Raw genomic sequence first — 13,503 nt, forward strand, 5'->3', positions numbered from 1 at the left:
GCCAGAGTTCAAGCGAGGCCGCGGACAATGGGGGCAGGACCTGGAGGCCGAGCCGGGGGCGGGGCCGTGGGTCACGCGAGGCTTCAGGCATTCAGGAAGGCACCTGGAAGCTGGGGCAGGGGGCGGGGCCAGATGTCACGTGACCGCTGAGTGGGCGGTAATGCTTGGAAGAGTTTCCCTGGCCTGAGTCGTCCTGTAGGGAGCTGAGTGAGGAGTTGTGCCCAGGCAACCTAGGGCATCCATCGTGTGATGGAACAAGAGGAAGGCCGGCCTGGGGTGTCTGCATACCACCCCCTCCTCCGGGAAGAGTTGCCTAGGGTTTTCGGCAGTGGCAGTGTGTGTGTGTGCGCGTGTGTGTGCGCGCGCGTGTGTTTATAATAATGGTTGTAAATCATGGTGGATAGATTTTGCTAGATCTTAACCAGCGGTCCTGCAGGGCTGCATTTTAGAAGCATCCCATTTTCATCCTCAGCCCTAGGAGATATGTCCTATTTATCTCTGTTTGATCAAAGAAGTGGCGTTTGGTAGATTCGCTTCAACTGGAGCCTCATCCTGTTGTAAGGCAAATCATTCCAGAAGCCACATTTTAAAATGTAGAATACTGGAGTCTTTATTATACAGTTAACAGGCTGCAGGCCGCCAGTTGTTACAAAGGCCTGCAGCATGCAAATACACATAACCCAGCTAGGAAACTTGCTAAAGAGGAAAGAAAGAACAAGAACAATACCAAGAAGCCAATTCAACTCCAAGTGGAGAGCTGAACTGGGACTCCATGATGACTGGAGATGAGCCAGGACACAGGACAGGATTGCTGAGACACACTTGGCATGGAGTCCACCTGCTAGGCTGGTCCAGGCCTAAATAGGTTGGCGCAGGGGACAGATCCTCAGGAAATTCCCAGTCCCAGTCACCAAGTGCCTGCCCCGGCCTCCAGGGGTCTGAGCACGCCCACCCTGGGAGGCAGGTGATGGGGGGGGGGGTGTTCCTTTCCTCAGCATGAAGACAAGATGCCAGACTCTACCATCTACCATGTGGCCAATATGGCGCTGGCCAGACCTGTCCTACTTACTTCAATCCCTCCTACCTTTCATCAGCACTTGTTCTGCGTGGAGAAAAAAGATGGCCTCCTTCTCTGTGCTACCCACCTATGCAGGGAAATAGGCTGGGTTTGTGAAGGATTTGTTTTTCTTTGTACAGTCTTTTCTTAATTGTCCAAGTATTAACTACTCCAGAATTAATTACTTCTTCCCATTTAAAAATTTGTGCTATGAGTTACTGAAAAAATATTCAAGGCCTGGCACAATTGCACAAGCCTGCTATTATAGTTACCCAGAAGGCAAAGATAGGGAAGGTTGGTTCTTGGCCAAGAGGGGCAAAAGTTAGACCCCATTTCCAACAAACAGTACTGTCATGAAGCTACTAAGGATGTTATAGGATAAGAATAAAGATTTTGCATTTTGTTCAGTCACATTCCCTGTTCTTTATTATCTACTATAATGTGCAAAGTGTTACAGTAGACATATTAGGAGATGGTAAAATGAATAAGATAGTTTTCTTCTTTCTAGCGAGTCATAACTATGGAGACATATGACCCTATTATAAGTATATGTGGGTCGATTCTAGCAGTAAAATACAACTAAAACGATGGGAAAGAATGCAAGGAAAAAGTGTGGGTTTTTAGCTTACTCTTAAAGGATTACTAAGCATTTTGTCAGGTAGGCAGTGGCTATTCTAGATAATAAATAACCTTGAGGAAGATGAAATACCCTATTTATTGTGGGAATTTCTATAGTTTGGATCTGGAATGTTCCCCAGAAGCCTATATGTTCAAGGCTTATACTTATTCTATAGTGATAATAGGATGTAGTGAAACCTTCAACAGGATTTGGTGGGAAGTTTTCAGGTTATTTGAAGGAGATTATGGGTTCCTGGTCTTCTTCTTCTCTTTGCTTCCTGATGTGAGGTGAGCAGTTTTGCTTTGCTGTTTGCTGCTGTCATGAGACCTATGCCAGAGACCTAAAGCAGTGGGCCCACTACAGAATGGACTGGGAACTCTTAACACTGAGAGCCAAAATTAACCTTTTAGTTTTTGCAAGTTGCTTATCTCAAGTATTTACTACAGTGGAGCAAGCTTGGGATCTATTCAGTTATGAGAGAAACCATGGCAATTCTTTCCCCAATGAGGTAATTATAAACAGGTCATGATGATACAGACTCTTATCACTAGATTAGAAATACGACTTGTGAGTAACAGGTGAGTTCAGTTTCATTTTAGTATTCGATCCTACTGGAGTATATGCTCTTTGATTATATTTGTCTTCAATGAAGAAGAAATAAAGAATTCACAAAATGAAGATTTTCCAGAAGGGACTTTGAATAAAAGAAGACTTTTTGGATTGACAAGTAAGTCTATATTTCATACGAGTTGAATCTGATGGTGAGTTGCTCAGGTTTTATTTCATCAGATATCAGCTCTATGTCAGAGACATTATGTACAGGAGGCAAAGGCTATATATATTTTGGCTGGCAGCCAGGTAGTCGTATAAGTGGGTTGACCTCTGAATGAAAATAGACTGAAACTGTCCTATGAAATCAGTAAGTACAAGGAATCTCCTAATAGCCAAATTTTGTAGGTGGCATTATTTATCTTAATGTGGTTTTGGAATGGTGATCACCTGTAGAGATAGAAATGTTAACCTTAATACAAGTTATGAAACTGTGGCTATTGAAAGAGCTGCTATATTTAGCTTTTTATGTAGGTTCCTTCCTGGTAGAATTATGTTCTGTCTGACTGAATTAGATATATAAACATTATTATATGAGATTAAGCTATAGAGTCTAATTGTCTACCAATAATATAAATTCTGTTTTGTGGAAATAATTCTTCCCATATTGTAAAACTTGTCACACATTGCTGTTTTATTTACTCATTTTAGGCAAAGGAAATCCTCTTTATAGTAAAGCAATTAAGAAATGCACATACAGAAACGGCTTAGGTATTATAGTCAATAACTTTAAGTTATTTATGTTCAAAATAATTTTATGTAAAAGTTGAGTTCGCATTTTAGTCAAGTTTTACTTTCTTGAACTTTTCAGATTATACAGTTTTGCTGAAAAGAGTCTAGAAAATGAGTTAAATTTTGCTTAGAAATATCTAGCATTTCAAGTTGGGTGCCGGTGGCTCATGCCTGTAATCCTAGCTATTCAGGAGGATGAGATCTGAGGATCTCAGTTCAAAGCCAGCCTGGGCAGGAAAATTCATGCGTGAGACTCTTATCTCCACTCAAAAACTGGAAGTGGCACTGTGGCTCAAGCAGCAGAGTGCTCGCTTTTTTTTTTTTTTTTTTTTTTTTTTTTTTTTTTTTTTATTGTAAAGCTACTATACAGAGGGTTACAGTTACATGAGTGAGGTTATGAGTACACTTCCTCTTGAACATTGTTACCCCCTCCATTGTTTTCCCCCTACCATCCCCTCCCTCCCTCCCTTCCCCGAGGTTCTTTTTTTTTTTTTTTTTTTTGATTGTGATTAAATGATTACATAATTTCAAAGTCACAAGTTCATTCTAACTTCCCTGGAGCAAATTGTCTACCACAGTCTGTAATATATAACAGTGTTCACATGTTATATACCATATTTGTGATCAGCAGCATGAGGATATTTAGTAGTGGTTCAACCAGATGAGCGGGAGTTCTTTGTTTCTTAAGTCCTGTTAGTTTTGTCGTATCACTAACCTTTTGGATTTAGCATCCACTTATGAGGGAGACCATGTACCGTTTGTCTCTTCGTTCTTGGCTTACCTCGCTCAACATGATTCCTTCTAGCTCCATCCATTTCCCTGCAAATGCCATTATTTTGTCATTTCTAATGGCTGCATAATATTCCATTGTGTATAGATACCACAATTTTTGGATCCATTCATCTGTGGTGGGGCACCTAGGTTGTTTCCATATCCTAGCTATTGCGAACAGTGAGTGCTCGCTTTTAGCTGAAGAGCTGAGGGACAGGGCCAGGCCCAGAGTTCAAGCCCTATGACTGACAAAAAGAAAAAAAAAAGAAAAAAGAAATATTTAGCATTTCTTTCTTTGAAATTCTAATCATGTTTTTTCCTCTTTTTTCTACAGAAAATCATAATATAGTTTTAGTCTTCCTCTAATCTGTAGACTTCTACACAGGTGTCATATTCAAAGTGTCATATTAGTATTTTCTGTCATTCCTTTGTAGATTATGTATTATATTGTGTGGTTTTATACTGGAAACAAGCAGATTTTATTTATTTATTAAAACAAGCAGATTTTACTCATATAAACAATAAATACTCAGTATCTCTGTTTTCAGTTTTCTAGTCTGTAAAATGGAGCCAGTAATACCCTTTCCAGAGGGACTTGTGAGTGTGAATTAAATGCAATAAAGTATAACTTATAGTTAACATTCTGTAATGATACCTTTTATTACTACTTTCTATTTTTCTATATATGAATTTTTCCTCACTAGCAAAGCTTAACTTGGTGCCTTGTACTCTCTCTTGGCTTATTTTATTCATAGCTGGCATTTTACCACTTGAATCATGCCTCTACCCCAGCTTCTTGCTGGTTATTTTGGAGATGGAATCTCAAGGACCGTTCTGCCTGGGCCATCTTTTTTTTTTTTTTTTTGTCAGTTGTAGTGCCTGAACTCTGGGCCTGGGCGCTGTCCCTCAGTTCTTCAGCTCAAGGCTACCACTTGAGCCACAGTGCCACTTCTAGCTTTTTTTTCTGCTTGTGTAGTACTAAGGAATTGAACCTAGGGCCTCATGCATTCAAGGCAAGCACTCTACCACTGTGCTACCTTCACAGTCCCTGCCTGGGCCATCTTTGAACCATTATCGTCCAATCTCAGCATCTTGAGTAGCTAGGATTATGGGCATGACTACTTAGCTATAAATTACATTCAAATTTGTTTTATTAGCTTTAGTAGTTGTACAAAAGAGTTGTCATTCAACAAAAGAAGTTTATAAATACAATGTGTCTTGATCAATGTCACCTCCTTCAATATTCTCACACATCCCTCCCAACTCTAAGTTGCATTTTTAATAATAACTGAACAGGATCTGGGTACACATTAAATATAACCAATAGAACTATGTTAAGGAATCTGCCAATATTTTATGGAACTTTTGTTTTTGGAGGAAATTTGTTTTTTCTACATTCGATTTGAAATCCGTCTGTTCCTCTACTTGGAAATTTTTTTATTTGGAATCTATCCACCTGGCTTCTTAGCGAATTCTGCTCTGACCAACTAATTAGAATTGCAGCCCAAGATATACACATCTCTCCTTCCACTCTGGTTCTTCTTATGATGCTGTTTTTCCCATGACACTTTTGATCATCTGATATAATGTTTCAATTTATTTATTCAGTATTATTATTGTTAATTATGTATACTAGCAAATAAGTTCCACAAAGGCAGAGCTTATTGTTCCTTGACTTAGTTGGAAAGGGCACATGGGAAATTCTGAAAGTCCTAAGTAAAATGATATATTACTAATTTCTTTCTTTCTTTCTTTCTTTCTTTCTTTCTTTCTTTCTTTCCTTCTTTCTTTCTTTCTTTCTTTCTTTCTTTCTTTCTTTCTTTCTTTCTTTCTTTCTTTCTTTCTCTCTCTCCCTCTCTCTTTCTCTCTCTCTCTCTCTCTCTCCCTCCCTCCCTCCCTCCCTCCCTCCCTCTCTTTCTTTCTTTCTTTCTTTCTCTCTCTCTCCTTCTCTCCCTCCCTCCCTCCCTTCCTTCTCTTCCTTCCTTCCTTCCTCCCTTGCTCGTGCCCTCCTTCCCTCTTTCCCTTGTTCCCCCCTTCTTTTTTTCTGTCTGTTTCTGTGCTGAAGATTAAACCCCTGCTGGGTAAGTTCACTTCTACTGAGCTACATGCCAAGGTATTCTTCTTCTTAGAAAGAGACCAGTCTAATTAAATTATTGTGCCAGACCTCATATGTTATTGATTAGTTCCTATTAAAGAACTTTACATTTAAATATTGTAATATTTTGGAGTCAGGGTTTCAAAATATAAATTTTGAGGGGAAATGGTATACTCTTTATCATGTTAGAAAAAAAAGATGAAGAAAAAATGGTGAATTCCATGCTGTAAGTCCATTCTGCCATAACACAGCTAAGAATTAATTGTTTTTGTTTTTAAAAAATCTTCAAGGGGCTGGGAAGGTGGCTCAGTGGTAGAGCGCTTGCCTTGCATGCCTGAGGCCCTGGGTTCCATTCCTCAACACCACATAAGCAAAAAGAAAAAAGCTGGGAGTGGCACTGTGGCTCAAGTGGTAGAGCGCTAGCCTTGAGCTGAAGATCTGAGGGACAGTGCCCAAGCCCACAGTTCAGGCCCCACGATCAGACCCCCCCCCCCTCCGCCAAAAACAAAACAAAACAAAACTTCAAGTGGTCATACAAAGGGGTTTCAATTAAACATGTCAGTTTATAATTACGGTGCATCAGGTTCCTTTTTAGAGAGTATAGGTCTTTTGCCTTAAAAAATTCTCTAGTCATATTTCCTTTGTGATTTCAAAGCTTTGAGATCATATCCTAGTGCTTTTTCATTTAACATTATATAAAGTCAGATCACAAACCATACATACTGTATTCATACAAGATTAAGAACTCTTAATCTTCACAATAACTCCATTATTTCTATGTTTCAAGGAAATAGGTAGCTGTCATTGTTTATGAAGAAATGGTAGTGTAGAATAGCAGATCTTTTAATTTTTAATAGCTGACAGAAATCTTTTTTTTTGGTGAAATGTTGACAGAAACAAATACTTGTCAGACAAATCTTGTCTACAGATTACACTCAGCACATGTTTAGATAACATGGTTCACAATAATAATATTTATATCCTAAATTTGGTTAAATGTGGGCATTTTATACATTTGCCATTGCCAGATTCGAAGTGCTCAATAAATGTTAATGGTCATTAGTTGTATATACATTTCCTCTAGTCATTGAAACTCTTTATGAAGTTAGAAATGCTGTTTTTATCTTTCCAGTACTCACTGTGTTCACTTCATATATCTTAGAGACCCGAGGTCAGTTAAAAGCTACTTCATCCTTTTTAAAGGACACATGCTATACCCTTTATTATGATGTATCATAATTTATTTCCTAGCTAGAAATATATTTATGAGACTTACTTTTCCCAATATAATAGCTATATATATGATAATATATTTAGGAAAAAATAGAGCTTTTATTAAATGCATACTTAAATATTAATTAACTTATAATTTATAATTATGTATAATTATAATTAACCATTTATAACCTGGTAATTTTTACATAAGTATAATCTAATTCTTTAGTGTAAATAAATCTTTATACTTTAAAATTCAAGTATAAACATTTATACTTACACGTTTTAGAGATTTATTGTTTTTGTTTCATCTTAGGTATTTTCATCTGTAATGAAGATAATTGAGGAACAGAAGATTGAGGAAGGCCTTACAGCATTGGAACTGGATTAGAGATTTAGAAAAGTTAACTTTTGGCTTTAGTATTCCAATTTCATAAAATTCAGTTTCTAAACTGATTTAGGGATCAAAATTAGAATCTAGTGCCGTACCAAAAGGTGCACTGGTACTTGCTCCAGCATTTAAAAACATTTTTTGTAGGAAGAAAGGAGATAGCCAGGAAACCAAAGTCTATAGTCATTCATAATGAAATACACAAAATGCAATTTTATGATGTCAGTTCTTGGCATTATAATCTATATAACTGACTTAATTGTGGACATCTGTGCATCTGTTAGGTTTTTCCATGAAGGACAATATGTTTCTGGTGTTTTAATATTAAGCTTCATGCTTTTTGGAACTCTTGTGGTCCAGTGTTTTAGTTATACTTGGTTTAAGGATGATTTAAAAACAGCAGACCAAGAAAGTCAAGATTGTTTTCTTCTACTCCATTGCCTGCAAGGAGGAGTTTTTACAAGGTGAGAATACATTTTGACCACTTATATATACTGTGACTTTTTGTGAACAGAAACTACCTTTTTGTATGAATAGTCAATTATGCCATGGTTCCTATTGGCAAGTAGCACAAATGATTTGCTTTTCACTATTGGTACTTATAAGAGTAATTACCATACTAGGATAATTTTCCAAATTCATAATCTCCCAGGCTGGCCTTGAACTTGGAGTCCTCCTGCCTTAGCTTCCCAAGTGCTAGGACTACAGGTGTGTACCACCATATCTAACTTAGTAGACTATTTTAACTTAGCTAATTAAGTTATTGTTTCTGATAATGTACTCAATTTTATCTTCTATGTATATTTTAAGCCAGATAGTGTAAATGTAACCCAACACTTGCAACTTTTACAGAGTACTTACTTTTCTTATCATTGATTTATATGAAATTTTTGCTATAATCATGCTATAATCAATGTGGTCATGTAGTTAGATACATACAGGGTCATATACAACTCAAAGAAATTATAAGAATTATGTTGTTAAAACCCTACTTTAAGCTGGGAACCAGTGGCTCACATCTGTGAAAATAGCTACTCAGGCGGCTGAGATCTGAGGATTGCAGTTCAAAGTCAGCCCAGGCAGGAAAGTCCATAAAACTCTTATCTCCAGTTAATTACCAAAAAGCCAGAAGTAGATCTGTGGCTTAATCAGTGGATAGCTAGCCTTGAGCAAACAAATGCAGAGTTAGAGCCCAGACTCCAAATCAAGCCACAAAACTGGCACAAAAAGACAAAATAAACCCCCAAAGAAAAACCTTATTTTATAGCTACAATGGACTCTTACTAGGCCTGAAATTCCATAATTCTCCATATAACCAATTCATGACATTTTAATGATTACTTTGGGATCTTATTCTGTTAAAAACAATGTACATCTTAAAAATAAAGAGAAATATCAAAGACATTTATAGAAGAGGATAATACACTATTTTTATAGTTAGATTTTGAATTTGGGTTATCTTAGACACTAACATAGAGAATAATTTTTTATTTTATCCTGTTAAAAGTAGCAAAGTTATAGGCATTACTTGAAAATACTTAAAAAATTCTAAGCTTTGATTCTAGTACTTAATAATGACATTACATTAATGTAGAACTTCATAGTTTTCACATTGTTTTTCATTATCTTTAAAAAATTATAGTATTAAGGTTATTCTTTTGATCACTGGCGTTATTATTCTTTAATCCAAATGGAAACTATCTGTCTGTATGTGGGTAGTTGAATGTGCAAAGGTCTTGTATTTGCAAAGTAGAACAAAGGTTACTTGCTTTTCACTGCTGGTATTTATGAGCCATTTCTGTACTGTCAGAATTTTCCAGATTCATTAATAGACTTTTAATTCAAAATATGTTTTATCAGAATTTTCCGGATTCATTAATAGACTATTTTAATTTAATATATGTTTTACTTCGGTAAGAGAAACAAAATGTGTAGAAAGAAAGATGTTTGTAGGTTTTCCAGAAGCAGAATAGAAACTTCAGTTACTAATACTGGAAGTCACTTTTGGAACTACACATCTCAATGAGAAGGAAAAAAAAACAGAGTAGATGTGCTGGTAACTAAATAGATTTATAGTAAGATTTACTGAGTATTTTGTTAATGAAAAGTATGTAATATGTGAAGGATAAGAATTATTCATGCAGTGAGTTTATAAATATAGTAAATAAGTTTATTTGCCATTCTGTCAGTGAAAAATGTCACATTTACAGAACTATTTCACTGGTATTTTAACTGATACATTTAAGATAATTATTAATTGTATTATAAATGAAAGATGAAGTTTGGTTTTTAGTGTCTCAGAATAATTTTAGTAACTTTTTTATCTTAGTAAGTTTTGATAGAATGTCAGACATTGTGTATAGAAAGCATAGAGGCAGTGGACAATGTTGTTTTCTTTTTCTCTGCTAAGTATTTATAGTAAAGTTCAGCCTCCTTACTTCATAGATCCTGAACAGTAGCCTTTATTTCTTTGTTTTTATAAGCTTGCTAGCACCTTTACCTTGCTTTCAAAAACTCTCCACTTAGCTTTTAACTGCCATCCTGTAGTTTCAACATTAAGCAAATGTCTTAGGGGAAAAAATTGAGATTGATGTCCTACAGTTAGGCAAAATCTCTAAAACTAAAGTTAGTTTCTCTGTTTACTAACAATAGCCCTTTGAAAAGGCCAAATTCGGATACTTTTGTCCTGAGTGAAAGAATCAGCAAATACCTTCAGGCAACAAGCATGTATAGAATTATCAGCTCATTTTTAGTTTCTCTGGGTTTTGCAGGAGCATTCTTCTGCTTCAGATATACTAAGTGAGCAATTTAAAATTATTCTGTATGTAAAGGAAAACAAAATCTTTACTGTTCAACATTGATAATTAAGACCTCAAAACACTTACCATGTGCCACGTCGCAACCATGTCCCCAATTTACATAATGAAGTTGGTAGTGTTTTAATTTCTACTTTAACTCCTTATTAGGTGATATTATTACTGCAGTATTCTTTTTATACAGTTAATTTTTGTTTGCATTTATTCTTTCTTGAATTTCAGAGCTTCCCTAGAATCCTTTTTTTTTTCTGCCTTTCTGACGTTTGTCTTTAAAAATTTCATCTATATTGAGTTTCTGTTGGTGACATCTGTTCATTTTTTGTTGTTTGAAAATTTTATTACTAGATGAGTAGTTATTTTCCTTCTGTGTATTGTATTCTCTTGTCTTTTGGTTTGTATTATTTTGGAAGAGTTAGATTTCAGTCTCATTGCTGCTCATTTAAAAATTTAAATACATTAACATGCTTAGTTCTACATGAAACCTTAGTGGTATTTATTCTTATAATTCATAATATTTTCTCTCTTTTCATTTAGACTTTAAATTCTCTGTGAAGTGATTTCTAGTTCTATACATAGTAGTATAGATAATTTGTATACATAGTTTGTTTTAATTATCCCTAAATGTTTCATATAAATATAAGTGGAATTTATTTTTAATTTAAATTTCTATTTTTTGCTGGCATAGAGAATAAGTTCATTTTTATATGGATTTATTTTAGTCCTATGACTTTGCTAAGGACATTTATCAACTTAATTTTTTCTAAAATGAAGTGTTAACAACAGCTTAAGAAAACAACAGTGATGCACTGAGTGCTTTGGCACAATCATAAATCAGTGCTGACTTAAACCTTTGTCCTCCCTTCAAGAAAGAGTTTTAGTTGTAGTGATAGCAACAGAATGGAAACAACCAAAATGGTGTTGTCTAATCACACATCATCTGTTTCTAGTACACATCAATGGAATTGCTTATTCTTAAGAGTATTATTTATTTATCTGTGTGTGTGTGTGTGTGTGTGTGTGCTATTCCTTGGGCTTGAACTCAGGGCTGTGGGTTGTCTCTGAGCTGTTTTTTTTTCAAGGCTAGCGCTCTACCACTTTAGCCACAGCTCCACTTCCATCTTTTGGTAGTTAATTGGAGAGTCTCACAGACTTCCCTGCCAAGGGCTGTTTTTGAACCATGATCTTCATATCTCAGCCTTCTGAGTAGGTTTACAAGAGTGAGCCACTAATCTTTATTTTTAAGAGCTTCAACCTGCTAAACACACAACTACCCACATTTCCACTGGCAGGAGAGCCCTTTTTTTTTTTTTTTTTTTATGTTTTTGCTTCTTTGGTGTGAGTTGTCCTTCCTTGAAAGTGCAAAGAGAGCAAGCTGAGCCCTATAGGACTTAGAGCATCAGGACTATTTCAGCTCCACTTACAGAGCTGGTTGAAAGAATTCCTAATTTGTGCTTCAAAGGCTTAGCTTCCTTTGGTTGTCCTTGTAATCCTTTACAACCATCCCAGGGACCATGCAGAGGCAAGCAGGCACAGGAGAGAGATTATTTTAAGATTTATCATAGGGGTCATATTTCCCAGGAAAAGGAGCACATGGTGTCTGTCCCTATCCAAAGTGGCAAGTGAGTCTGGGGGCAGGTATTGAGGTATGTGTGTGTGCATGTGGGGCTGGGTCGAGAGAGGCCAGCTGTATGGCAGGAACTCTAGGGCAGGGAGGAGCTCAGGACTGAGAAGGCTGAGGACCAGAGGTGGGGATAATACTAAAATTCCCAGCTTTGTTGTTTAATAAAAATATTAGCTAGGGGTACCAGCCCGGGGGTATGGATGGAGATCATTTCTTCTAAAGCTACTTCCTGCTGTAAAGGGGCAAAATAGTCAGGGGTCCCTGATTTTTTGCTTGGTCAGATACCATCCCAGAAGCATTTGCTTGACAGTTTGGTTGGTAAAGATCCTCATCTTTTCAATGATAATAGTTATCTAAAATGCAAGGCACAGTTAGTAAAAGGCAAAAATTGCTGTTAGCAGCCCAAGAGTGGAACAAGCTAGGGAGAGACTGATTCCCAGAAGGGGCTAGCAAAGACCTGAGATTGCCTTTTCTGTCTCAGATTGGAGACATAGCATGGCATCTGGCTCTCCATATCCTGGCAGAGGAGTAAGAATTTTCCTACTTTAGGATAACAGTAACCTAATGGGGAGGTAGCAGAGATTTTCAAGGTACCGGAGCCAATGGGTGTCATGGGTTACTTTGGCTACTTCCTGCTGGCCTGGGAATGTTGAGGAGCCCTGGAGCTGGTGTCTTTAGGGTCCAAGTCTGAACTGGGCAAGGCAGGACAGTGTAAGTGAAATCTCTGGTTGCCTGTAGTAACAGGATGGCCTTGACTTGTTCCCAGGTGGTATCCTGGTTGGGGGGCTATTATCCTGTTAAAAGAAACTTTTGGTGGGGCTAGGAAGATGGCTCAATGGTAGAGTGCTTGTCTTGCATGCATGAGGCCCTGGGTTTGATTCCTTAGCAACACATAAGTAGAAAAAGCCAGAAGTGCCACTGTGGCTCAAGTGGTAGAGCACTAGCTTTGAGCTGAAGAGCTGAGGGACAGAGTCCAGGCCCAGAGTTTAGGCCTCATGAATGAAAAAAAAAAAAACAAAAAACTTTGGAAAGGTCAGGCAAAAAGCTGACAAGGTGTTAAGTTTAGTTAGTGTGAATGACATAGGAGGACACACACTGGCCATGGGCCAGAAAAGTTCCATTTGGAGCATAAGCCCAGTTGTGTGTGGCCCATTACAAGGAAGGAGGAATAACTGGACTGGGGCAGGAAGAGGATGTCTAGGGTTTTGGGCAACTGGGTAGGGGAGAGCATAGTGGACTGGTTGGGAGTAATCAGTCAGAGGCTACTATAAATACAAATAGTAAGCAACAAAGGCAAGACTGTAACTTTCTGTCCAGTTAGAAGGTAGACAGGTATGGATATTGAGTGGGCAAGCAACTATTTCTCTTGATCTCCCAGCTCTGATTAATTTTGAATGGGCGAGTGTAAAGTGACTCCATTTAGAATGTTATATCCTCCTACTCTTCTCCACAGTTTTCTGTTGTCAGGACTGAACTTGTCCAGGGGGTCTCAGTGCTCATTGCTGGGATAGCTTGTCCCAGCTGGCATTCAAAAGGTATGAACTCAAGGCCTGGGTACTGTCCTTGAGAACTTCTGC

The 13,503-nt window shown here is 37.4% G+C and overlaps 1 protein-coding gene across 3 annotated transcripts in view; it reads left to right on the forward strand.

The window, feature by feature from the left end:
• The first annotated feature begins 2,294 nt into the window (after nucleotides 1–2,294).
• The window catches only part of Xkr9 (XK related 9), a 29,591-nt gene continuing 18,382 nt past the window's right edge, over nucleotides 2,295–13,503 (forward strand). The window contains exons 1-2 of one of the 3 annotated variants that reach the window (XM_042666487.1): nucleotides 2,295–2,403; nucleotides 7,415–7,953. In XM_042666487.1, the coding sequence (XP_042522421.1) occupies nucleotides 7,682–7,953 (272 nt within the window). In that variant the 5' untranslated portion in view covers nucleotides 2,295–2,403; nucleotides 7,415–7,681. Of the gene's footprint in view, nucleotides 2,404–7,386; nucleotides 7,954–8,177; nucleotides 8,198–13,503 lie in introns of those variants that run through there. The other 2 variants (XM_042666494.1, XM_042666503.1) reach the window with 2 other exon arrangements.

This window comes from Dipodomys spectabilis, unplaced genomic scaffold (assembly GCF_019054845.1).
Source record: "Dipodomys spectabilis isolate Male_0828 unplaced genomic scaffold, ASM1905484v1 ptg000015l, whole genome shotgun sequence".
NCBI lineage: Eukaryota > Metazoa > Chordata > Mammalia > Rodentia > Heteromyidae > Dipodomys > Dipodomys spectabilis.